The 23290-nt window shown below is 53.6% G+C and overlaps 2 protein-coding genes and 1 non-coding gene across 3 annotated transcripts in view; 2 read left to right on the forward strand and 1 right to left on the reverse strand.

Moving 5' to 3' along the window:
• The first annotated feature begins 885 nt into the window (after window positions 1-885).
• Window positions 886-4151, forward strand: RHEBL1 (RHEB like 1). The gene is made up of 8 exons (XM_020886965.2): window positions 886-1174; window positions 1784-1855; window positions 2186-2253; window positions 2531-2613; window positions 2704-2760; window positions 2961-3008; window positions 3351-3432; window positions 3597-4151. The coding sequence occupies exons 1-8, from the start codon at window positions 1123-1125 to the stop codon at window positions 3684-3686; spliced, it is 552 nt and encodes a 183-aa protein (XP_020742624.1). The 5' UTR covers window positions 886-1122; the 3' UTR covers window positions 3687-4151.
• A 1209-nt stretch (window positions 4152-5360) lies between these two features.
• Window positions 5361-5465, reverse strand: LOC139030970 (small nucleolar RNA U13). Its single transcript, XR_011483405.1, has one exon. It is a non-coding gene; the product is annotated as a small nucleolar RNA U13 (small nucleolar RNA).
• A 1780-nt stretch (window positions 5466-7245) lies between these two features.
• KMT2D (lysine methyltransferase 2D) overlaps window positions 7246-23290 on the forward strand; it is a 39606-nt gene continuing 23561 nt past the window's right edge. Inside the window, exons 1-21 of the mRNA XM_070454846.1 lie at window positions 7246-8447; window positions 12635-12720; window positions 12966-13092; window positions 13275-13498; window positions 13589-13698; window positions 13832-13994; window positions 14555-14720; window positions 14813-14927; window positions 15078-15235; window positions 15432-15577; window positions 15716-17284; window positions 17371-18476; window positions 18964-19077; window positions 19425-19535; window positions 20076-20180; window positions 20885-21066; window positions 21217-21381; window positions 21475-21584; window positions 21678-21725; window positions 22389-22610; window positions 23128-23247. Of these exons, the coding sequence (XP_070310947.1) occupies window positions 12672-12720; window positions 12966-13092; window positions 13275-13498; window positions 13589-13698; window positions 13832-13994; window positions 14555-14720; window positions 14813-14927; window positions 15078-15235; window positions 15432-15577; window positions 15716-17284; window positions 17371-18476; window positions 18964-19077; window positions 19425-19535; window positions 20076-20180; window positions 20885-21066; window positions 21217-21381; window positions 21475-21584; window positions 21678-21725; window positions 22389-22610; window positions 23128-23247 (5110 nt within the window). The 5' untranslated portion in view covers window positions 7246-8447; window positions 12635-12671. The remainder of the gene's footprint in view (window positions 8448-12634; window positions 12721-12965; window positions 13093-13274; window positions 13499-13588; window positions 13699-13831; window positions 13995-14554; window positions 14721-14812; window positions 14928-15077; window positions 15236-15431; window positions 15578-15715; window positions 17285-17370; window positions 18477-18963; window positions 19078-19424; window positions 19536-20075; window positions 20181-20884; window positions 21067-21216; window positions 21382-21474; window positions 21585-21677; window positions 21726-22388; window positions 22611-23127; window positions 23248-23290) is intronic.

Here is a 23290-nt window from a genome sequence, read left to right on the forward strand (position 1 = left end):
GAAATGAAAAGTCACTAATTTGTGTCACTAATGACTAATCCAGTCATTTCTGATCACAGTCCCCACCCCCTTTATTTTTATTTATTTGGCTGGGCAGGGTCTTAATTGCAGCATGTGGGATCTTAGTATCTTGACCAGGGATTGAACCCCTGCCCTCTGCATTGGGACCAAAGAGTACTCTGCATTGGACCACCTGGAAGTCCCTTGTAACACTACTTTTTTTGTTGCACTTAATATTACCTAACATTTACTTATGTTTGTTTCTTCCCAACTGAATTTTAAGCTTGTGAACTCACAGACCTTATCTATTGTGTTCATCACTCTATCTTCAAAGATAGAGCAATAACTACAACAATAGTATATGCGTAATAAATATTTGTTGAATAAATGCTTTGATTGTGATAACGATAACAGCTAAAGCTCAGAGGACTTGGCCACAAATTCTAACAATTTTTCAAGGAATAAGAATCGCAGTTCCGAAGTTAGATCCTGGAAGACTACAGAAACCTGACAATAAAAGATCTGGGGCTAAAGTTTGGAGGGGGATATATTACAACTTTGGCCTTTTTTCCCTACCCAAGGACTCCGGAGATCTTGCAGAAGGGAGACCTAGAATCTTTTGACCATAAGTTCTAGCCCAGCCACAACGCTTTACCATCCACGATTCTTTGCAGCCACTATTGCTAGATTGCAAACGCGCAAACACCTCTAGGACCCCGGGTTCCTTTCTGTTTCTTTATGAATGAACCGGGCCTAGTGTGCGCATGCGCAACTCCTTTTTCTCCCGCTCCACGTGAGGCCCGCCCTTCCCTCCTGCTAACGGCTCCGCCCCTATCCTTTCTAATGGACCAATGGCGAGCGGCCTGGGGGGCGGAGCCCTGAGCAGCGCGGCAGTGTAGTTCCCCGGTCGCCCGGCTCCCTCGCCTTAGTCTTGCTGTGTTGTGATCACGTGGCCAGCTCCGGGCGCGGCGCTTGTTTTGGTTTCCCTCTAGCTTGCCCCTGGCAGCTTCGGAGTGAGCGACTTTCCTGCGCCGGTTGCCACACCTGCCTGCACTGCGACTTTCTCTTCTTGGGGCTCTCTCAGCTCCAAGTTCTGCAAGCCCCTCGGGGCCGGCTCCTGCCATGCCGTTAGTTCGCTACAGGAAGGTGGTCATCCTCGGATACCGTTCTGTAGGTGAGTCTCCGTCTAGGGCAGAGCACCGATGCACCGCGGCTTTGTGGCCAGAGGAGGCGCACTGCCGCGGGAAGGCGACCCAGGGAGAAATGGTGGCATCCTTAGAACCAGCTGGTAGAGCGAGGACTGAAAGGTTGGAGTTCGAAAGGCTGGGGTGGTGGTAGTGTTCAAGGCGGCAGGAAGCTGGAGCATGGAAGAGTTAACATGGGCTCACTGCTTGAACACCACAGTGGTCCTTAGCGTTCGTTACTCTGAGGGGTGGAGGTGGGGGCAGGATTTGATGGCGGGGGCGCGGTCTGGGTGGGGCAAGTCTCAGGTGTCGGATGCGAGGCTGACTGAATCCTGGGGAATCCGGATCTTCCCAGGAATGGGGTGGGGAAAGACAGCAGGAAAGGCTTCCTGCGTCGCTACTGTATGCATCCGGTGGCCAAGGTGCAGAGACCTGGGGCGAAAAGAGGATGAAGGAGTCTAAGGGAAAGCATTGCATGGGGCATTCACAGGCTAGGATGCTAATTCGGGGTTTCCTTTAGTCCAGGGCTACAGCCCGAAAGGACAGAGGAAATGAATGTGGATGGGTGATTTGGCTACAATTACCTCTGCTTCCCACAGGGAAGACATCTTTAGCACATCAGTTTGTGGAGGGCGAGTTCCTGGAAGACTATGATCCTACCGTGGAGAATAGTGAGTAAATTTCTCCCCTTGGGGTGGGGTAGGGAGGGCTTGGGTGCCCCACCCAAGGCCACACTTTGGGATTTTCCTGGTGCCAAAGGGATGATTTAATTAGATATTTAATCTCTTCTCTATCAGTCCTGTTCTGTGAGTGGAGCTAGATTGTGCATTTTCCAAGATACTGAGTCCAGGATAGTGCATGTGTAGACAATAAGAAGCCTAACATTGTATCTTAAGTTTCCTGGAGAGCTCCTTGAACCTGGCCCATCTGTGTTAATATATAGGGACACAGATTGCTCACCCTACAAGGCACCTCACAGTCAAGTTTTCTTTTCTTTTCAGCTTACAGCAAGATAGTGACTGTTGGCAAAGATGAGTTTCACCTACACCTGGTGGATACAGCAGGGCAGGTACCAGTTTGGGGTAGGGTGTCTAAATGTGGCAGTTCAGTCCTGGGAGATGAAGTCTGGTAGCCTCTGAGGCTCATCTGTAAAGCAGTATGAAAAGGAAGGCATTTTAGCAGTATTTCAGTGTGCAGTACTATTTGGAGCTACTCTATAAATAACTTGTTGGATAGAAGTGACTGGAGTGCGGAGTGCCACAGGGAGGGTCCCCAGGATGCAGCCCACCAAACTTGGCCATCTGAGTCTTGTGAATCAAGGTATTGATGTTTCTGTTTCTCGTCAGGATGAGTACAGCATTCTGCCCTATTCATTCATCATTGGGGTCCATGGTTATGTGCTTGTGTATTCTGTCACCTCTCTGCATAGGTAAGTGACCAAGGTTGAGAGTGGGGCACTTGGGAGGACCTGAGGGCTGTCCCAGAATAAAACTGTAAGATTCTTTTCTTGTGTTTAAAGCTTCCAAGTCATTGAGAGTCTGTACCAAAAGCTACATGAAGGCCACGGGAAAACCCGGTATGTGGCATGGGGGATAAAGACATAGTGTGGACACCAGGCAAGAGGGAGGGCAGAGGGGGGTATTGATCCAAATTAAGGAGGAAGCTGGGACGTGGATCCTATCTGGTTTGATGGGGACTTGTCCAGCTATGATGTGAAGGAGGTGGGGTCCATGGGGGAAGAGAGGGAATTCTGTTGTAACTGCTGTTTCCTCCCAGGTTGCCGGTGGTGCTGGTGGGAAACAAGGCCGATCTCTCTCCAGACAGGTATGGAAAACTCTGTAGCTTAAGGCAAAGGAAAGTGAGCTGGTCTAGGAATAAGTCAGGCTCTTGTCCTGGCTCTGCCACTGATTTGAACCAGTCGTTTTACCTCTTCGTTTCTAACTTGGAGATTAAGACAAAATGATCCTTCTATCTCAAAGGCTATAATTTCATATTTCAAGCCTTAGACCTAGGCTCCTTTGTTTTTTTGTATTTTCTTCTTCCCCAAATCTTCTCCCAAACCTTGGAATGAGATGAGTCAGAGGAAGTCTGGTTTCTGTAAAGATTTTTCAGAGAACATGGGTCCCACTGCTATTCTTCATTTTCATGTCCTGAATTTGCTTCTAGGGAGGTCCAGGCTGTTGAGGGGAAGAAGCTGGCAGCATCCTGGGGTGCAACATTTATGGAGTCATCTGCTCGAAATAATCAGGTACTGGGCCTGAAGAGAAGGTGGTGGGGGTAGCAGTGTTTTTCTTTTCATGCCACTGCTTGGTGGTGGGGATGGTGGGGGAGTGGGGCATTCACCTGAGAGTTGGGTGGTATTGGCAGTGAACTCAACCAGTTTTTTTTGCCCTGAATGCTTATCCCTTGCAGCTGACTCAAGGCATTTTCACCAAAGTCATCCAGGAGATTGCCCGGGTGGAGAATTCATATGGGCAAGAGCGCCGCTGCCATCTCATGTGAGCCCGGAGATGAGCCCTTGAGCAAGGGGCAGCTGCCTCGATTCTGCCCCTGGTACTTTCCAAGCTCCAGTGGGGGCTGGTGGGGGCACCCTCAGGACTTCACGGGTTTGTTTGGTTGCCAGCTGTGTCCCTGACCCTCTAGGTACACAGTGAGGTACCCTCATGTTTGCACACTTACCCAGGCTCCAGTGGCCTGGTTGTCCATGTTTACAAAGAGGCAAGGATGTCTCATGGGCACTGTCCTCTAGCTCTGTTTTTGCTAAATAAATGAACTGTGATAACCTATGGGGTTGGGATATGAGTCCTGGGCATTGTTTATTCAGGACCCAGTCTCCTCTGTAGGTTCTGGGTGTTGGCTGGGTGAGGGGAGCTGGGGACTCCTGAAGCGGAGCTGGCTCCCAGGAGTGTAAATATGCAAATGTAATACAATGTAAATATGCAAATAAACTGAGAAATCTTTTTTTAATTGACTTCTCTGTGTCTGGGGAGCACTCAGGGCCAGTATCTTCTTTTCTCAGGAGTGATGGATGACTGTGGCCTTTGGTAGAGAATCAAGGTTTTTACTACTCCAACCTTGTTCCTATTCCTTACCCCTCATTCATTCAGGACCATCACCCTAAAACTTAACTACTTATCTTTCCGAACTTTCTTTTCTACCCTGTTCTCCCATACAGGTAACCAACTTACTGCCACTCCCATCCAAATTTGCAGGCTCTCACAACCCTCTTAACTACAGAAACACCGCCCTCTAGTGGCCAGCTGCCACATGCCGCCCTCCCTTCCCTCCTGGGGCGTTAGGATTTGTTGGAACTCAGGATACATTTGGGTGGGAAGAAAGACCCTTGTTCCTAACGATCTAAGAACTGTGAAGTAGTGTGAAGGCAGGGACTAAAGTGTTGTGAAGATTTTAACTTTTTAAGAGAGTTGAATAAAGGAAGAAATAATGCCCCGATCAACCCCAACTCCCTGTCCCTCATCTCCCCAAGTACCTTTCATTAAAATGGATGTTCTTTGCTTTTTTCATACCTTTCACACTTTTGAAGTTGTGTTACCTTTTCCAGGTGTCAAAGGCTATTGCTTCTGTTCTTATTGACCCACCACCTCAGTAGGAGGATGGGTTCAGCTAGGAAAGTTTGGTCCTAACTGCCTTTACTCCCACCCCTTCCCCAGCAGCCCTAGGTCCTAAGTGGTCTAATACCTCCTCCAACAACTTATAAGGGTGACCTGAATGGTATCCTTCACAGGAAAGGCATAGAGTTCTGCCAACTGGAAGAGCCTGAGGTCCTCTGTCAATGCACTTAGTTGGGAAAAATGGACAAAATCGGTGTGATTTTTAGCTATGGCCTTGTTATTGCCTGGCTTCAGGCTAGGTGGGGTTATAATTGAGGTTGATGGTCTGTCATGCTTGTTTTTAAAAAAGCCAGCAGCTTTTGCATCTCTGATAGAGAATCTAAAAAGAAATAAGGGCTGCAGAAAAAAAGCATATTCCAAAGAGCAATCTAGGGGCTCAGGAATCTCTTTAGGGTTCTCATCACCCTCTCTCACACTTTATGCACATAGGTCTTTATGCACATCAGACCTGGAATTCTCATTACAGGTATCTATACTATTGTTATGTCCATGAGGTTTGAAATGGAATAACAAATATCAGTTTGTTTTTTTTTTCCTTAGTTCATGTCAGACAGGTAATGTGCCGATGTCGTAACAAGGTTTGGAGGGAGGCACATGTCACGCAGCAGCGTGAACACCCAATCATCCTGCTCATGAACTACAAAAGGATCAAATATCAGGTTTTTGAGAGGCATATCAAACAATCTCATAGCCCGATAGTAGTAAAGAATAGTGGTTAATGGCTGGGTTAAAAGAGTTATTCTTCCACTTAACTGTGTGATGCTGGGAAGACACTTAAACTCTCTGAGCCTCTGAACCTCTCTTAGTTTCTCATTTATTAAGTGTAGTTAAACCTTCCTCATAGGATTGAGGTAAGAATAAAACCAAGGTGATATATGAAATGCTTAGCATAGGTCCTCATACATAATAAACCCTTAAAAGATGGCTATTGTGTATTATTTGAGGTTTTTCTGGTGAGGGTCTGCTTCCCAGCCTCTGAGCGCAGAAAGTAGGGACAGGCCTTCCATTTACAGGTGAGGAGTTACTGCTGGACTTTTTTGCTGAATTAGACCTGAATGGTCAGTGCAGAGCATGTCAGTGTCTGGCTAGCCAAGACATACCTAGTCCTGATCTCTCCTATGACTCTGGCCAGTAGGCATTTAGGTCTGCACTGTCCAATATAAAAGCTACAAGTCACATATTGCTATTTAGTTTTAAAATGTTATAAAATTAAAAGTTCCTCACTTGCACCACTTACTTTTCAAAGTACCCAATAGCTATATGTGACTAAGCCACATGAGTGTATAGGGCATTTCTATCATTGCAGAAAGTTCTATTAGACAGCACTGTAAACCCCTTCCTACAAAACCAGCCCTGCACCTGGTTTGCCTGTGTCTTTCTCCACATATTAAAATAAAAATAAAAAATTTAAAAATATATTTATATACACATACACACATCTCAGGACAAACATGGCCATTGGCTTGCATTACGGCAAGGCTCAACTTCTCACTAGATGTGGTTTGTTGAACAAGTTTATGTATTTTAGTGTCACTCTCTTCATCTGTAATATAGATGTAATTCCACATTAATTCATAGCGAGCTGAGGAATAACTAAGAATATATTAAGTATCCAGCGCATTTGTTAATTTGTCTCCTCCTGTCTATCCCGTGGGTAGAGTTAATGCAGAAAAGTCATTCCAATCCTTTCTCATCCAGACTGATTGGTGAGGGGAGGGGGCGGGGGTCCCTGCAAAATGTTTTGGGATCTTGCGTAGAATAACAGTACTCTGGCCAGGTAGGAAGGCTACAAGTTACATGCCCTCTGTTTACTGAAAACGGGGGGGGGGGGGGGGGGGAGTGCTGGGGAGCACAGGCCCTGAAGATTCGGAAAGAAGGGCTGGGGCTGGGAGCACCCGGGAAAGGAGGGGAAACTCTGCATTTCTGTTTTGACAGGGGAGGTGATTGTGGAGGCACTAACAGTCCCCTTTCCTCTCGAGGGGGGTTGAGAGCCAGAAGGAACGACTAGGGACTCGTTCCGCTTTCCTTTAGGCCCCCGAACGTGGCAGGAACCCACCCTTTGCAGCGCCAGGCGCCGTGCCTCACTTTCTCCATTTGCGGACTCCAGTTCCCAGGATGCAGAGCAGCGGCCAATCTCCAGGCTCTTCTTCCATCCCCCTCCCGGGGAAGATTGCTCCTGGCTAAGGCAAGGGGCAGTTAAGAGTTTCAGGGACCGGTAACTCCAGCGAAACGGAATTAGAAAGTGCCCAGAGTCCTAGTTTCACTAGCCTGGTGGTAAAGGAGGCAGTTCCAGGGCCGGGGCGAAGAGGAGGGGGGCTTCATTCCCACGTGTCTGCACAGCGGCCGGCCCGGCGCAGTCGGGGTTAACCTGTGGCGGAGGGATCCCGCTGCGTGTGCGTAGAACTGCAGAGTCACAGCCTTTCCTCCGAGAGGACCGGATCCCTCCGCCGCTCCGCTCCAACACAAAATAGGGCCGCGTCTTCTCCTTTCTCCCCTTCTGGAGTGGGGTTCCCCGGGCAAAAGGGCCACCCGGATCTCGCGCCGGAGGCTTCCTGAATCTCCACGACCGCTGCCGAGATCTCGGGCCAGGAAATAGCCCCTTCGCAGGAACCACCCTACCGGCCGAACAGGAGGCGGAGGGGGGGGGGAGGCGGAGCGGCGCCGCGCTGCACTACTTTCCTCTCCGGTTGCAAATGGCTGCCTCGTTCCCCACTTTCCGCTCAGTTTCCTGACCCCCCGGCGCCGGGAGCCGGGGTTGGGCCATGCACCTCTAGGCCCCCCGCGATCACAGCCAGCCGGGGGTCGAGGGGGTGCCGCCGATCAGAGCCGGCCAGGCCGGGGGCGGGGCAGCTCCCGAGGCCAGAGGGGAAGGGAGGCGAGCGCAGGGCCTGGAGCGGCCGGAGGGGAGCGGGCAGAGGGCTCGCACCGCCCGCCCCTTCCTCTTCCTCGCCCACCTACCCTCCTCCCTTCCCCGGGGGGAGCAGAAGGTGGGGGGCTCGAAGCCGCCGAGGAAGAGTGCTCGGGGTCGAGGAGCCCAGCGTTGGGTGTGTGTCAGGTTCAGCCCCGCGGCCCCGCCGGCTCCGTGTCGCCGTAGCTCGCGCGGCCCCGGGGTGCCGGCCCGAGGGGGAGAGGGGCTCGGCGCTCCTGCGAGGGTCTCACGTTCCATCCGGGCCCGGCGCGGCGGCGCGGCATTCCTTCCGGGCTGCTGGGGAGGCGCCTCGACGTTCCATCTGGAGAGCCTCGACGTTCCGCCCGAGCCCGGCGCGGGCGGCCGGGGCGCTGGCCCGGCCCTAGGACTGAGAGGCCGCCCGGCGACGCGGATGCGGAGCCTGCTCGCCCAAGATCAAAGCCACCGGTGCTCTCTTTGTGTCCGCTCGGGATTCGCCGCCCTGGGGCTGTCCATGGAAACCTAAACTGCTGGAACCCGAGGCAGAGAACCCTTCTTCGGCTTCTTGCTTTTTTTTTGAGGGGGGGGAGGGTGGCCACTCCGACCTGGATTTACCGTTCTTGGCCCCCTTAAGCCCCCCCGTGCGGGGGGCGGCTGTGATCGCTCTGGCGGTTGGAGGTCGGGGAGCGGCCCGGGCTCTGGCCATGTTCTCGGATGAGGATTTCTGGATCGCCCTGTGAAGAGGTGAGTGAAGTCCGCCCGGCCAGGGCCCAGAAAGGGTTGGACTGGGGGCATAGCCAGATGGACTATCTTGGCCCGAGCTGGCCTGTAGGTTGGAGAAAGGGGTGCCAGAGCTGAGGAGGGTTCCTTTGGCAGGGTCTGTCAAGGGAACCTGAGCCAGTCGCCAGAGGAGAACTGAGGCCTGGTGTCCTGGGGTGTGCCTCTTTAAAGACTGGGGGGTTCAGGGAACCACGGGAGTTTGGGAACCTGGCCAGAAAGTCTCTCTGCCTGTTTATTTTTGTGTTGGGGGGAGCTCTACTAAACTAGGACCCAAGCCCTGATGCCAGCACCAATCCCAGTCAGCTGCTTCTCCTTCAGGGTTCCTTGTGGGCCTTGGGAATAGAACAACTTGGGAGCGGGGGTAGGGTGCCACTGCCAGGTCAGACTTAGTGCCAGGTTGGACTTTAAGGTTGTTCTTGCTCATCCGGGCACCCAGAGCAGTCTCTGGGAGACTCCAGGAATCCTGATTCCTGCACTAGGCCTTATTTCACTGTGCAAGGGGCAGAGTGTGTGGAAACTTGACTATTGTGATGAAGGAGGTGGCTGGGGCAAGAAGGAGGCGGGGCTGGGGGCAGCTCTGGCCTTGCTGGTCAACTTTAAACTACCCTTGCCTGGCAAAGTGACCCCAACGAGGCCTAGTGCTGTCTTAGCCTGCTTTGCCTTCCCTCCTCTTGGGATGGGCATAATCTCTAGGGGATTATAGAGGAGGCCGTTGAGATTTGCTCCCTGCGAATGTGGGCTGCAAAAAATGGCTTTTGTCTCCCTCTTTCTCTGGGCCTGGTCGCCCATAAGTCTCTGGCCAGTCCTGCAGGGCCCCTCCCAGACCTCGCCAACCTTTTTCAGTCAGGGAATGTTAACTAGTGCTGTGATCCTGTCCCAACCCTGCAGAATAGGGTGGCCTGTACCTCTTTGGAGGAGAAATGACCTGATAGAAACATGTCTGTGAAGCCAGTGTTTTCAGCCCTGGCAGGAGGTGTTAGGGAGAAGGGGTGTGTGTGTGATTGCATGCAGGGTGCAGCGTGAGCCTAATGCCTCTGGACCCTGGGCTGGGACAGCCCCTCTCACAGCTGTCATTGCTGCCCAGCCAGGATTTGGCTGCTGTATTTTGCTCCCTCACTCTGTCCCCTCCAACATACAGAGGCTCGACCACTTTGAGCCTGGTCTTGGAAAGGACAGAATAGGGGTTTGCCCTTGAAAGGTTTTTGGGTGGTAATCCCGAGGCGAGAGGTGGCACAGGGGTGCTGAAATGAGGCTAGCTGTCACCCATGCTGTCTGCCCTTGCCTCCTGTGGAGGGCCTCTCTGGCTGGCTGTCCCTAAAGAACTTCCTTAAGAGACACCACTCCTTTTTGGCTGTAGCTGACCCTAGGATGACCCAGGGATAGTTTGGAGGGTCTCTGGAGCCCCTGTTGCCATTTAGGTTCTTCCCTGGAGGGCCAGCCCAAAATGGGGGTGGGGAGAGGTGTGGTTTGATTCTCAGGCTGGGAACCAGGAAGTCCTGAGTCCTACAGAAGAGCTGTTCACTCAAGGGCCTGCTTCAGCCTTTCACCTCTCCAAACCTCATTTCCCCTTTGGCTGGCATAATGGAGCTAAAGCTTTTGGTCTGGGATGGAGGCAGGGAGGAGAGTGGGTTGAGATGAATCCCTGCTTTCTTCCTTGCTGTCCTGGGCCTCTTCAGCCTGGGATCAAATGGACCCACCACGGTTTCACTCCTTAGATCTGTGTTTTTCTGGGATCCCTAGTTCCCTTGAGGAAGCCTGGCCAGGCCTTAATCCAGTTTAGATCTGGGGAAAAACCCTTGGTGTATATGTGTGTTTCTGGCTGTGAACGCTGGGACAGGGGAACCTGTGGTTTTTACTTATTTAGATCTGTTCAGGGGCCTGACAACTAGCATTCAGCATTGGGGGGCAGGTGCTGGACTGCCGTGTAGGGAAATGGGACTCCTTAGAAGAGCCTCTGGATTCTCTTTGGTCCAGCTTGGAGGACACTCAGCCCTTGGCTTATCTCTCATCTTCCATGATCCCATAAATGAGGCTGCAGCTTTGGAGGATGTTGGTACTGTTTCCCAAGGCTAGGTGAAGGTGGTTTCTCCACCTCCCCAGGCAGAGCCAGCGTTACCAGCTTGAGAGGGCTGCGCTCGGGGGAGGGCAGAGGAATTTGTCCCTCTGGCCTTGTGTGAGGCAGTCCTCCCACCCACTGCGCTATCACTGTTGCTTTTGATTTCTTGCTGTTTGTGACTCCTTTAGCCTCAACTTTGAGAGCACAACAGTTGGAAGCTCTTGGGGGCATTTAGTGGTAAGGTACCACAAAAGTTGCACATGTTTGAGAAACTTTGAAGCCTTCTGGGTGTGGTCAGGCCTTGAATGGCTGAATAGGAAGAGGAGCCTAGCTGGTGCCCTGACCTCCAACCCCTATTTAACATAGGTGGCTTCTGGGGGGCCCGTGAAGTGCCGGAGCATCTTTTCTCTGGGCTGGCTAGATGACCACCCTGCTTTCCTTTTAGGTGTGATTATGTGAGTGACAGGTTTGGGAAAGAGATGATCTGGGAATAAAGGTAACTGGTATCAGGTGATATTTCACATTCCCAATCTAGAATCTAATAGTGTAAAGGGAAAAAAGTAAAAAGTTTCCCTTCCTGTGGCATGTCTCATGAGGCCCATTGCTAGTCTCTGGAAATGGAGTATTAACTCAGGGAAAGAGCACTGATAGTGTGGTTCTTAGGTAATTGATTTATGGATCCTGGGCACCTTTGAGGGTTCCCCCAGTCTCATCTGCCCCATGCGCTCAACCCCAAGTGGCTGACTAGGGTATTTGGTGTGGGGAGAGAGGCTTGTCTTTGCAAAGGTTGCTGTGGTCCTCCTGGTTAAATAAGAGGAGTGAAAAAGGTGAGAGAGAAATTTCTCAAACTTTCATTTAGAGTTCTGTAACCTGCTCCACCTGCTCTGGGAAAATTATACTTTCTATAGTTTCTCTGCTTAAGCCCCTACCCTTCCCACTAAGAGCTGTTGGCACCTGTCCCTTTCTTCCTTCTTCTGTAGGACCCCCTTTCTCTTCCTCAGCTCTGTAATTCTTTACTTCTCTCTTTTTTGTACTGTGTTTATTAGTTTCCTCTGAAATTTAGGAAAATATGCCCAAAAGTGTGGCTCTTGACCTTCTTAGATGTAACTTCAGTGTGTTTCATTTGGCTCTGGGATAGGCAGGCATATCTTAGAAGAGGGGACCGTTACCCCCCACCCCCATAGTGTGTGTGGAAACCCTGCCTGACGGAAGAGGAAGGAAGCTGCTTTGCTGTGTCCTGCCCCCGTTTAGAACAGCTCCAAGTGGCTGTGTGCTTCCTGAGACTACAACTCCCAGCATGCCTAGCGTCAGGCCTGGCTACACATGCTCAGTAACTCTTAAGGCCCACTTCTGTTAACTTCTAGGGACATCTGAGGAGGAAGGGCAGTTGGCGTTGCTAAGGGCAACGACCTGAGGCCTTCAGGCTAGGTGAGAACTTGCGCTCAGTCATGGCAGGGGCCAGGGGGTGGACCTAAACTAGATTTAGATGGTCAGTGGGTGGGAAATGGGGAGTTTCTTCTGTTATGATTGGAATATTCTGGTTAAAACCAGTGGAGGTGGGGGAGATCCATCCATAGCTGGTTATTCGTTCCAGTAACATGTTCTACATCTTGCAAGACCCAAATTTGGTCTCCAGTAGAGGGGTTTCAGCTGAACTCAGACTTCTTGGTTTATGACTACTCCTGGGTTGGCGCAGAAACTAGGATGGTAGTTGACTTGAGAACTGAGGGAAAAGTCCAAGGGATAGGGCCTGCCAGAAGCCAAGAACTCAGATGTGAGGCAAAGGGTGGTACTAGATGTAGATTGTGGGTGCTTCTGGTTGTCCTGGGAACTCTTAAGCAGGAGGTGGGAAGTGGATCCCCTGGGAATTCAGAGTGGAAGAAGAGGATATGTGTTTATTAGAAGGGAAATAGACAGTGGGACAAGGGTTGGGGAGAAGGATTTTCTTTGTCATTAGTACAGGAGTTTGTAGGTGTGATTTTGCTCTGATTTCTATAGGTTCTAGATAACATTAGCTGCCTTCTCCTCAGGATTTGGAGGAAAGTGTTGAGTGGGAGGACTTCCCAGACAAATAGATATCTCTTGGCCCTGACAGGTCTCCCCGAGAGGGCTCTGCCCAGTCGGAGAGAGGGATGGACAGCCCGAAGCCGCCTGGTGAGGATAAAGATTCGGAACCAGCAGGTGGGTAGGACAAACACTGGGTTTCTGTTCTTTGCAGGAAATCTTAGATTTCTGGTCCTAGCACAGGGACAGAAGCTAAGTCTGTCTGATAGGTAATAATTGAAGGACTTTGTTCTTTGGGACAGAAGTTGAAATGCCATCACTGTTATCCACCAAGGGTTTTGGGTAATCTCATGGGTCTGATGAGTGGACTGGTATTAAACAGAGGATAATGGCTGATACATGTTTCTTCTCTGTTCATTCAGCTGATGGACCTGCAGCCTCCGAGGAGTCAGGTGCCACTGAGCCAGACCTTCCCAAACCACATGTTGGGGAGGTCTCTGTGCCCAGTTCTGGGGGTCCCCAGCTTCAGGAGCCTCCCCAGGACCGCAGGTAACTAGTTTGGGGAAATGAGGATATAAGGAGGTATGAAGACTTGATTTGAGCATCTGGGGCTTTCAAAGTGGAAGATTTAGGAGATGAGTGTTTGGGAAGCATAGGGGCGCCAAGTCATGGGGTTGTTGAGGGTGCCCGTGGGCAGGACTGGCGTGGTGCTGATGCTCGTGTGTTTACAGCGGGGGTCCAGTGCGGCGTTGTGCTCTCTGTAACTGCGGAGAGCCCAGTCTACATGGTCAGCGGGAGCTACGGCGCTTTGAGTTGCCATTTGACTGGCCCCGGTGTCCCGTGGTGTCCCCTGGGGGGAACCCAGGGCCCAGTGAGGGAGCACTGCCCAGTGAGGACCTATCACAGATTGGTTTCCCTGAGGGCCTGACACCTGCTCACCTGGGAGAACCTGGAGGTAAGGGAAGGGAAATGGGGTAGGGGCTAGGTGGTCCTGAACCAGGGGTCACGGTCTCGTTAACTGTTTTCCCTCTTTCCACCTATAAAGGGTCCTGCTGGGCTCACCATTGGTGCGCTGCGTGGTCGGCAGGCGTATGGGGGCAGGAGGGCCCAGAACTATGTGGTGTGGACAAGGCCATCTTCTCAGGGATCTCACAGGTGGGGCGGGGGCCAGGGGATGGCACAGGCGAAGGGCAGGGTGGGCAGGGGGTATCCTGGGGGAGAGCTGGTGCCTGGCCTGTGGCTCTGGAGAGCGCTGGCCGGTGCTGAGGCTTTGTCTCCTCTCTGGCAGCGCTGCTCCCACTGCACCAGACTTGGTGCCTCCATCCCTTGCCGCTCGCCTGGATGTTCACGTCTTTACCACTTCCCCTGTGCAACTGCCAGCGGTTCCTTCTTATCCATGAAAACACTGCAGCTGCTATGCCCAGAGCACAGTGAGGGGGCCGCACATCTGGGTGAGGAGTCCCGCCCCTTGGACAGAGGACACGTGGGGGTCCACGGCTGCTGGGGTTTTTATGCTCTGCAGAGTGCTCTGAAGCCTGTAATTACGTGCTGTCAGTCTGCCCCATGAAAATAGGCGTGGACTCTGAGTGCAGTGGCTTTGCCCATCTCATTTACCATGGTCTCTGCAGCGCCTGGGTTTTCCAGGTGGCACTAGTGGTAAAGAACCCGCCTGCTAGTGCAGGAGAAGTTAGAGACGTGGGTTCAATCCCTAGTTGGGAAGATCCCCTGGAGGAGGGCATGGCAGCCCACTCCAATATCCTTGCCTGGAGAATCCCATGGACAGAGGAACTTTGTGGGCTGCAGTCCATGGGGTCTGAAAGAGTTGGACACGACTGAAACAACGGAGCGTACATGCACAGTGCAGTGCCTAGAGCAGTGCCTGATGTGTTAGGCAGACACTTAGAAACTGTTCATTCTGTGTCTGCGGAATGCCGGTTATGTAGACAGCACTGTGCTGAGTCCTATAAGGAACCCATAGCTGACCTGTGTCATCCTTCCCTTCCTACTGCAGAGGATGCTCGCTGTGCAGTATGTGAGGGGCCAGGGGAATTGTGTGACCTGTTCTTCTGTACCAGCTGTGGGCATCACTATCACGGGGCCTGTCTGGACACTGCTCTGACTGCCCGCAAGCGTGCTGGCTGGCAGTGCCCTGAATGCAAAGTGTGCCAAGCTTGCAGGTACAAGTGGGAGGGCAGGAGGGAACCTTAGGTGAAGCATGGGTCAGGGTTGAAGAGCAGGGCAGGGAGAACCCTGTTATGTGCCCTCGCAGGAAACCTGGGAATGACTCTAAGATGTTGGTCTGTGAGACGTGTGACAAAGGATACCATACCTTCTGCCTGAAACCACCAATGGAGGAACTGCCTGCTCACTCTTGGAAGTGCAAGGTGAGTGTGCCCCAATGCTGCCTTACTCTCCCTAATTCCACCTGCTGCAGTGCCCCAGGTTTCTCTGTGGGGACACGCTCTGTGCTCTCCTCCCATCTCTGCGTCTCTGCTGTCTGACCAGTGGCCATTTTGCTTGTTCCCTCCCGCTAGGCATGCCGGGTGTGCCGGGCCTGTGGGGCAGGCTCAGCTGAGCTGAATCCCAACTCTGAGTGGTTTGAGAACTACTCGCTCTGTCACCGCTGTCACAAGGTCCCGGGAGGACAGCCTGTTAGTTCTCTTGCTGAGCAGCACCCCCCAGTCTGTAGCAGGTAAGTGGTGTGGATTGACAGAGGTTGGGAGGGGGCCTGGGAGGTACTGAGATGGGCAGGGGTTGTGTTCAAGCAAACAGCCTTTGAGAGGAGGGCCCTCAGGTGAGCAGTACATTCCAGAGCATCCATGCATGAGCCCTGTGTGCTCTAGAGGGGTCGGTGGGTGATGCGAGTCTGCTTCCCGTGCCCTCTGCAGATTCTCACCCCCAGAGCCTGGCGCTACCCCCACCGATGAGCCCAATACTCTGTACGTTGCGTGCCAAGGGCAGCCAAAGGGTGGACACATGACCTCTATGCAACCCAAGGAACCGGGGCCCCTGCAATGTGAAGCCAAACCACTAGGTGAGTAGGGTTTGAGGGTTCCTGAAAGTAATCCCCTTCTATCCTGTGGCAAGGGCCAATCTCTGCTTTGCCCCAACCCTGTACTTGCTGTGGGGGTGCAGCTGAGCTAGGTAGGAGCAGAGTGTGTTATGTCTGCAGGGAGAGAAGGGGCCCAACTTGAGCCCCAGTTGGAGGCCCCCCTAAATGAGGAGATGCCACTGCTGCCCCCACCTGAGGAGTCGCCCCTGTCCCCACCACCTGAGGACTCACCCACGTCCCCGCCGCCTGAGGCATCGCGCCTGTCCCCACCGCCTGAGGACTCACCCCTCTCTCCACCGCCTGAGGAGTCTCCTCTGTCTCCCTCGCCTGAGTCACCACCCTTCTCTTCCCCAGAGGACTCCCCCCCACATCCCCCACTTGATACACCCTTACCCCCACCACCTGAAACGTCACCCCTGTCCCCACCACTGGAGGAGTCTCCTCTGTCCCCTCCCCCCGAGGAATTGCCTACTTCCCCACCACCGGAAGCATCTCGCCTGTCTCCACCACCGGAAGAATCACCCATGTCTCCGCCACCTGAAGAGTCACCCATGTCTCCGCCACCTGAGGCTTCTTGTCTGTTCCCACCATTTGAGGAGTCACCCCTGTCCCCTCCACCCGAGGAATCTCCTCTCTCCCCGCCACCTGAGGCATCACGCCTATCTCCACCACCTGAGGACTCACCCATGTCCCCACCACCTGAAGACTTGCCTATGTCCCCCCCGCCTGAGGTGTCACGCCTGTCCCCTCCGCCTGAGGAGTCTCCCCTGTCACCACCACCTGAGGAGTCTCCCACATCCCCTCCACCTGAGGCTTCACGCCTGTCCCCTCCACCTGAGGACTCCCCTACATCCCCGCCACCTGAAGACCTGCCTGCTTCCCCGCCTCCGGAGGACTTGCTCGTGTCCCTGCCGCTGGAGGAGTCACCGCTATTGCCACTGCCTGAAGAACTGCGACTCTGCCCCCGGCCCGAGGAGCCACAGCTGTCCCCTCAAGCTGAGAAACCGCGCCTGTCTCCTGCGCCCCAAGAGCCGCGTCTATCTCCTGCATCCCAGGAGCCGCATCTGTCCCCCGCACCCCAGGAGCTGTGCCTGTCTCCCGCACCTGAGGAGCCACGCCTGTCCCCTGCACCCCAGCAGCCGTGCCTGTCCCCGGTGCCCGAGGAGCCACGCCTGTCCCCCGCACCCCAGCAGCCGCACCTGTCCCCTATGCCCCAACAGCCGCACCTGTCCCCTGCGCCCGAGGAGCCACGCCTGTCCCCCGTGCCCAAGGAGCTGCGCCTGTCCCCTGCACCCCAGGAGCCCCGCCTGTCCCCTGCGCCTCAGGATCTGCACCTGTCCCCCGTGCCGGAGGAGCCACATCTATCCCTTGCATCCGAGGAACCACGCCTGTCCCCCCGGCCTGAGGAACCGCGCCTGTCCCCTCGACCTGAGGAGCCACGCCTGTCCCCCCAGCCTGAGGAACCACACCTGTCTCCTCGACCTGAAGAGCCCACTGAGGAGCCAGGCCTGTGCCCTGCATCTGAGGAATTGCCCTTATTCCTCCCACCCAGGGAGCCACCCTTATCCCCCATGCTTGGAGAGCCGGCCCTGTCTGAGCCTGGGGAACCACCTCTGTCCCCTCTGCCTGAGGAGCTGCCGTTGTCCCCACCTGGGGAGCCATCTTTGTCACCTCAGCTGATGCCACCAGGTAAGGGGCTGTTAGTACCCTGTTACTCTGGGACAGTCTTCACTCTTGATGGCACATCTAATCTAAGAGCCTCTCTTTTCCTCCAGATCCTCTTCCTCCTCCACTTTCACCCATCATCACAACTGTGGCCCCACCAGCCCTGTCTCCGTTGGGAGAGTTAGAGTACCCCTTTGATGCCAAAGGGGACAGTGACCCTGAATCGCCATTGCCTGCCCCCATCCTGGAGACACCTATCAGCCCTCCACCGGAAGCTAACTGCACTGACCCTGAGCCTGTACCCCCTATGATACTTCCTCCGTCCCCAGGCTCCCCCATGGGACCGGCCTCTCCCATCCTGATGGAGCCTCTTCCCCCTCGTTGTTCCCCGCTCCTCCAGCATTCCCTGCCTCCCTCAAGCTCACCTCCTTCCCAGTGCTCTCCTGCCCTGCCACTGTCGGTTCCTTCCCCGCTGAGTCCCATGGACAAGGCAGTGGAGGTCTCAGAAGAGGCTGAGCCACAGAAGATGGAGACTGAGAAAGCCCCAGAACCTGAGTGCCCAGCCTTGGAACCCAGCCCTACTAGTCCTCTTCCGTCTCCTCTGGGGAATCTTTCCTGCCCTGCACCCAGCCCTGCCCCAGCCCTGGATGACTTCTCTGGCCTGGGGGAAGATACAGCCCCTCTGGATGGGACTGACACTCCTGGTTCACAGCCAGAGGCTGGACAGACCCCTGGCAGTTTGGCTAGTGAACTTAAGGGTTCCCCTGTGCTCCTGGACTCTGAGGAGCTGGCCCCTGTGACCCCTATGGAGGTCTATGGCCCAGAATGCAAGCAGGCAGGGCAGGGCTCACCCTGTGAAGAGCAAGAGGAGCCACGTGCACCTGTGGCCCCGACCCCACCTACTCTCATCAAATCCGACATCGTTAATGAGATCTCCAATCTGAGCCAGGGCGATGCCAGTGCCAGTTTTCCTGGCTCAGAGCCCCTGCTGGGCTCTCCAGACCCCGAAGGGGGTGGCTCCCTGTCCATGGAGTTGGGGGTATCTACAGACGTTAGTCCAGCCCGAGATGAGGGCTCCCTGCGGCTCTGTACCGACTCGCTGCCAGAGACTGATGACTCGCTATTGTGTGATGCTGGGACAGCTATTGGAGGAGGCAAAGCCGAGGGGGACAAGGGGAGGCGGCGCAGCTCCCCGGCTCGTTCCCGCATCAAACAGGTAAGGGGCTATCCAGCCGCTGGATGTGTTTGATGTCCTGTGACTGTCAGAGGTACGGTTCTGTGTCACTCACTGATACCTTTCCACCTGACTTATCGAATCCTAGGTTCTCAGAGATCCTTGAGTTCATCTTGTTACTTTATTAAAGAGAACACCAGTAACAGAGGGGAAAGTAACTCGCCCAGGTTCTTGGTTACTCAGTCAATAGAATCGGCATTAGAAACTCAGATCTCTCAAGCCGGTTTTTTTCTCACTGTACAGTACCATGTTGGCCACTCTTCTTGGAAGATCAGGAGTGGTTTGGACCAGAGCTACCTACCTGTTGCTACTCGAGAGTTTGGGCTTCCTCCCTGGCCCTGACTGGGAAGCTTGGACTTTGTTACCTGCCTTTGTCTCTGGCCCTTTGTCCCTTCTCTTGCCTCTAAGCCTATGGACCCCACCTCTTAGCCCTCCGCTTCTCCTGTAATCACCCGTTTCCCTCACTCAGGGTCGCAGCAGTAGTTTCCCAGGGAGACGCCGGCCACGTGGAGGAGCACATGGAGGACGTGGGAGAGGACGGGCCCGGCTAAAATCAACTACTTCTTCCATTGAGACTCTGGTAGTAAGGAGAGGCCTCCCATCCCCCAAACATGCTTCAGCTGGCCCCTTCAAGATTAAACACCCTTTAAATCCTGCCAGTCCCCTGCACGCTCTGCCTGCCTGCTAGCGTAGGGCCTGTCCAGCTATGTCTGTGCTCCTTCTGTCCTCTTGGCCCCCAGGCTTCTCTGAAATGTGATGTTGGGCTGAGGCCCAGTTTGGGAGCTGGGGTGTTCTTCTGCTTCTTAGTCCTGGCTCCTGGCCTTCATCTTAGCCAGGGGTTTATGCCGCCTTCCCCCAACACCAAAGAGGAAAGCAGCTTAGTGGGGGCAGATTTAGCTGCCTCACTTTGCACAACTCTCTGCCTATAAGGTTGCTGATATCGATAGCTCTCCCAGCAAGGAGGAAGAAGACGATGATGATGATACCATGCAAAATACTGTGGTTCTCTTCTCCAACACAGACAAATTTGTGCTAATGCAGGTACTGTACTTGACTCAAGTAGTCGCATCTTCAGCAGTAAGACCTGGCAGACTGAACGCCAGGCTGGCATTTGGATGTATGTGTTTTGGTGGGAGGGTAAATGAGGAAAACCAGAGGTCTACTTCTCAGAATACCAGAAAATGAGCTTGACACTGAACTGGGAGCTGGGAATGTAGCAGTGAAAAAGGCAGAGATGATTTCTGCTCTATTGAAGCTCCTAGTCTAGGGATCATGAGTAATCTTGAAGCCACAAAATTTGTCGCATATGTTACTGTGATCCTGATCAGTCTTCACCCACCTTATCTTTCACTTCTCATTACCTCTATCCATGGTAGGCTGTATCATTTCAGATTACCTGATCAGACGAGCAAGGCAGCCCAGGAAGGAGGAGGGTCCCGTGATGGCTCACTGTGTCCTAATGCACAGAGGCTTTTGGTTCTCTGACTCCCTCCTGTTGGATTAGTGTCACAGTCAGTTACGGGGACTGAGTGGTGTTGAGGATGTGAGGTGGGACATTGGGGTTTCTGTGTGTTTCCCCAGGACATGTGTGTGGTGTGTGGCAGCTTTGGCCGGGGGGCAGAGGGCCACCTCCTTGCCTGTTCCCAGTGCTCCCAGTGCTATCATCCTTACTGTGTCAACAGCAAGGTGAGTTCAGGGCCCCAGTGATCTGGTCTGGAGAATGGGGTCAGTTCTTGCTTATCCTAGCTCTCTTTCCTGGCCACTCTACTTAAAGTGGTCACTGGTTATGGAACTTGTTCATCATTTTCCAGTGGCTGTCAAATTCATCTTGGGTAAAATGTTTTGGAAACCGTAGTGGTCTTATGGGTTTCTTTGTTACAGATCATGACTTACTGGTATAGTTGAGTACATTGTATAAATTGTGGGAACTTTTCTAGTAGGAAACATGCTCTGGATATAAAATATAAAATCAGAACCAAACACATGTCCACAAAGAGAAAGCAATGTTTTTGACTCAAGCATGATCAGTCATTTTGGGGTTTTCATTAACATTTAGAACTTGTCCACTGCTAACATTCACCAACTTGGAGCAGTAGCAGGTTCTACGTGTTCATGAAAAGCTGGGGGAAGTACAACCTGGCTAGTGAAAGATCTTAACAAGGCAGTGGCTGGGTGAGGCTGTTCTTTGATCAGCGGAGATCCCTGGAAGCCTGTTTAAGAGCCACTATTTTAGGGGTGAGGGTGCTCTGTGTATCCTCCCTGTGCGCAAATGAAGGTCTGGCCTGGGTACGGGAACCCTTCAGTCCCAGCTCTGTAAGTCCCAGCACCCTTGGAGAGGTCTGCCCTGCCCTCTGCATCACCCCCTGAGGAATTGCCATCTCCTGCACCAGATCACCAAGGTGATGCTGCTGAAGGGCTGGCGTTGTGTGGAGTGCATCGTGTGCGAGGTGTGTGGCCAAGCCTCAGACCCCTCCCGCCTTCTGCTCTGTGATGACTGTGACATTAGCTACCACACGTACTGCCTGGACCCCCCACTGCTCACCGTGCCGAAGGGTGGCTGGAAGTGCAAGTGGTAAGGAGACCAGCAACTTCAGATGGGCCTGACATGTTAAGAGTGGGTATGATGTTGAATACATGGCCGAGGCTGGGTTTTGGAGGCCAGGCTGGTTTGGGTGCTCTGGGTAGGTTAGGTGTTGAGGGTCTGTCTTTCTGCCCCCACCAGGTGTGTGTCTTGTATGCAGTGTGGGGCCGCCTCCCCTGGCTTCCACTGTGAATGGCAGAATAGTTACACACACTGCGGGCCCTGTGCCAGCCTGGTGACCTGCCCTATCTGTCATGCCCCCTACGTGGAGGAGGACCTGCTGATCCAGTGTCGCCATTGTGAACGGTGAGGGTGCCCGTCTCCCCCAGATAGGCTCCCCATCCCTGTTTTCAGCCTCGCGTTGTTTCCATTCACTTCCTCCTGTCTCCTTTCTCCCAGGTGGATGCATGCCGGCTGTGAGAGCCTCTTCACAGAGGATGATGTGGAGCAGGCAGCTGATGAGGGCTTTGACTGTGTCTCCTGCCAGCCTTATGTGGTCAAGCCTGCTGGTGAGTCCCAGATGCTAGGGAGCGGGGAGGAGGGGCCAGCACAGGGGTGCCTTGCTCTGGGCCAGGGCCTCCAGCTGTTTGTCCTTTCCACAGCACCTGTCGCACCTCCAGAGTTGGTACCTATGAAGGTGAAAGAGCCTGGTGAGTCACAGTAGTTCTGTATGCCAGTGCCAGAGGAGACCCTTAGACACTTAGTCCAGCTCCAGTCCCCCAATTTTATCTCATTTTTCACAGAAAAAAAGCTAAGATCCAGGGATGTTGAGTGGCCTGCCCAAGGTCACCCCATAGGTCAGCGGTGAAGTTGTGGTGACACCCAAGGACTCCAGATTCCAGACAGAATTCCATTCACCAGCCAACATGGCCTTTATACAGCCAGACTCTCATCTTCATAGAGCATAGGACCCTTTCTGAACCCTGCTCTTTTTCCTTAATGAAGGAGCTCTCCCACCTCCACCCATCATGTTGTGGGCACTGCCCCTGGCATCTGGGGCACTATGAGCTGGCATTCAGCAAGGAGGGGCCCTCCTTGGTCCACACAGCTAGAGAATATATTTGGTGACCTGAGGGTTAATCAGGAGCAGAGTCCAACTTCAGCAGCAGCTGTCTCTCAGACCCCCTCGGGTCACTGAGAGAGCACTCAGGCCTCAGCTGGTGCCCACCAGTAGTCTCTCCTCTATCGCCCTCAGCCTGGACTTCAGTCTGTATGTCCCACTGCTCTTATCCCAGCTAGGGACTTAGGCCGAAACTCAGAGTCCCAGTTTCCCTGGGGCTCCATGGGGTCACGTGCTTTTCCCCTTTGTCCAGAGCCCCAGTACTTTCGCTTTGAGGGCGTGTGGCTGACAGAAACGGGCATGGCGGTGCTGCGTAACCTGACCATGTCGCCTCTGCACAAACGGCGTCAGAGGCGTGGACGGCCTGGCCTCCCAGGCGAGGCGGGGCTGGAGGGGGCCGAGCCTGCAGAGGTCCTGGGCCCTGATGACAAGAAGGATGGTGACCTGGACACGGATGAGCTGCTCAAGGCTGAAGGTCAGCCTGGGGGATCTTGGGGAGTGCCAGAGTTCTGGGAGAATGCCTGTGAGAGTTGAGTGTTGGGTCAGGGCAGTGTTGTCACTCCCAGTCACCCTTGGGCCACTGTGGATCTTGTCCTTTGGCTCTGTGACAGGGAACTCAGCTCTCTGTTCTTTTTTTTTTGTCTCAGTTGTGTCTTCGTTGCTGCATGTGAACTTTCTCTAGTTGCTGTGAGTGGGGGCTACTCTAGTTGCAGTAGACAGGCTTCTCATTGTGGTAGCTTCTCTTGTTGCAAAGCATGGGCCTTAGGGTGCGCAGGTTTTAGTAGTTGTGGCTCACAGGCTTAGTTGTCCCTTGGTGTGTGGAATCTTCCTAGACCAGGAATCAAACCCATGTCCCCTGCATTGGCAGGCAGATTCTAACCACTGGACCATCTGGGAAGTCCCCACTTCTCTGTCCTAGCTGACAGGATGACAGGGTTTTAAAAGGGTCCATGCCTCTGACCTGTCTCCATCTCTTCTGTCTCCATACACAGGTAGTGTGGAGCACATGGAATGCGAAATTAAACTGGAGGGTCCTGTCAGCCCTGATGGAGAACCTGGCAAAGAGGAGACCGAGGAAAGCAAAAAACGCAAACGCAAACCGTATCGGCCTGGTGAGGCCCTGGGATGTGGGTGGGGTGGTGAGGGGCAGCTTAC

This window comes from Odocoileus virginianus, chromosome 24 (genome assembly GCF_023699985.2).
Source record: "Odocoileus virginianus isolate 20LAN1187 ecotype Illinois chromosome 24, Ovbor_1.2, whole genome shotgun sequence".
NCBI classification, from domain to species: Eukaryota; Metazoa; Chordata; class Mammalia; order Artiodactyla; family Cervidae; genus Odocoileus; species Odocoileus virginianus.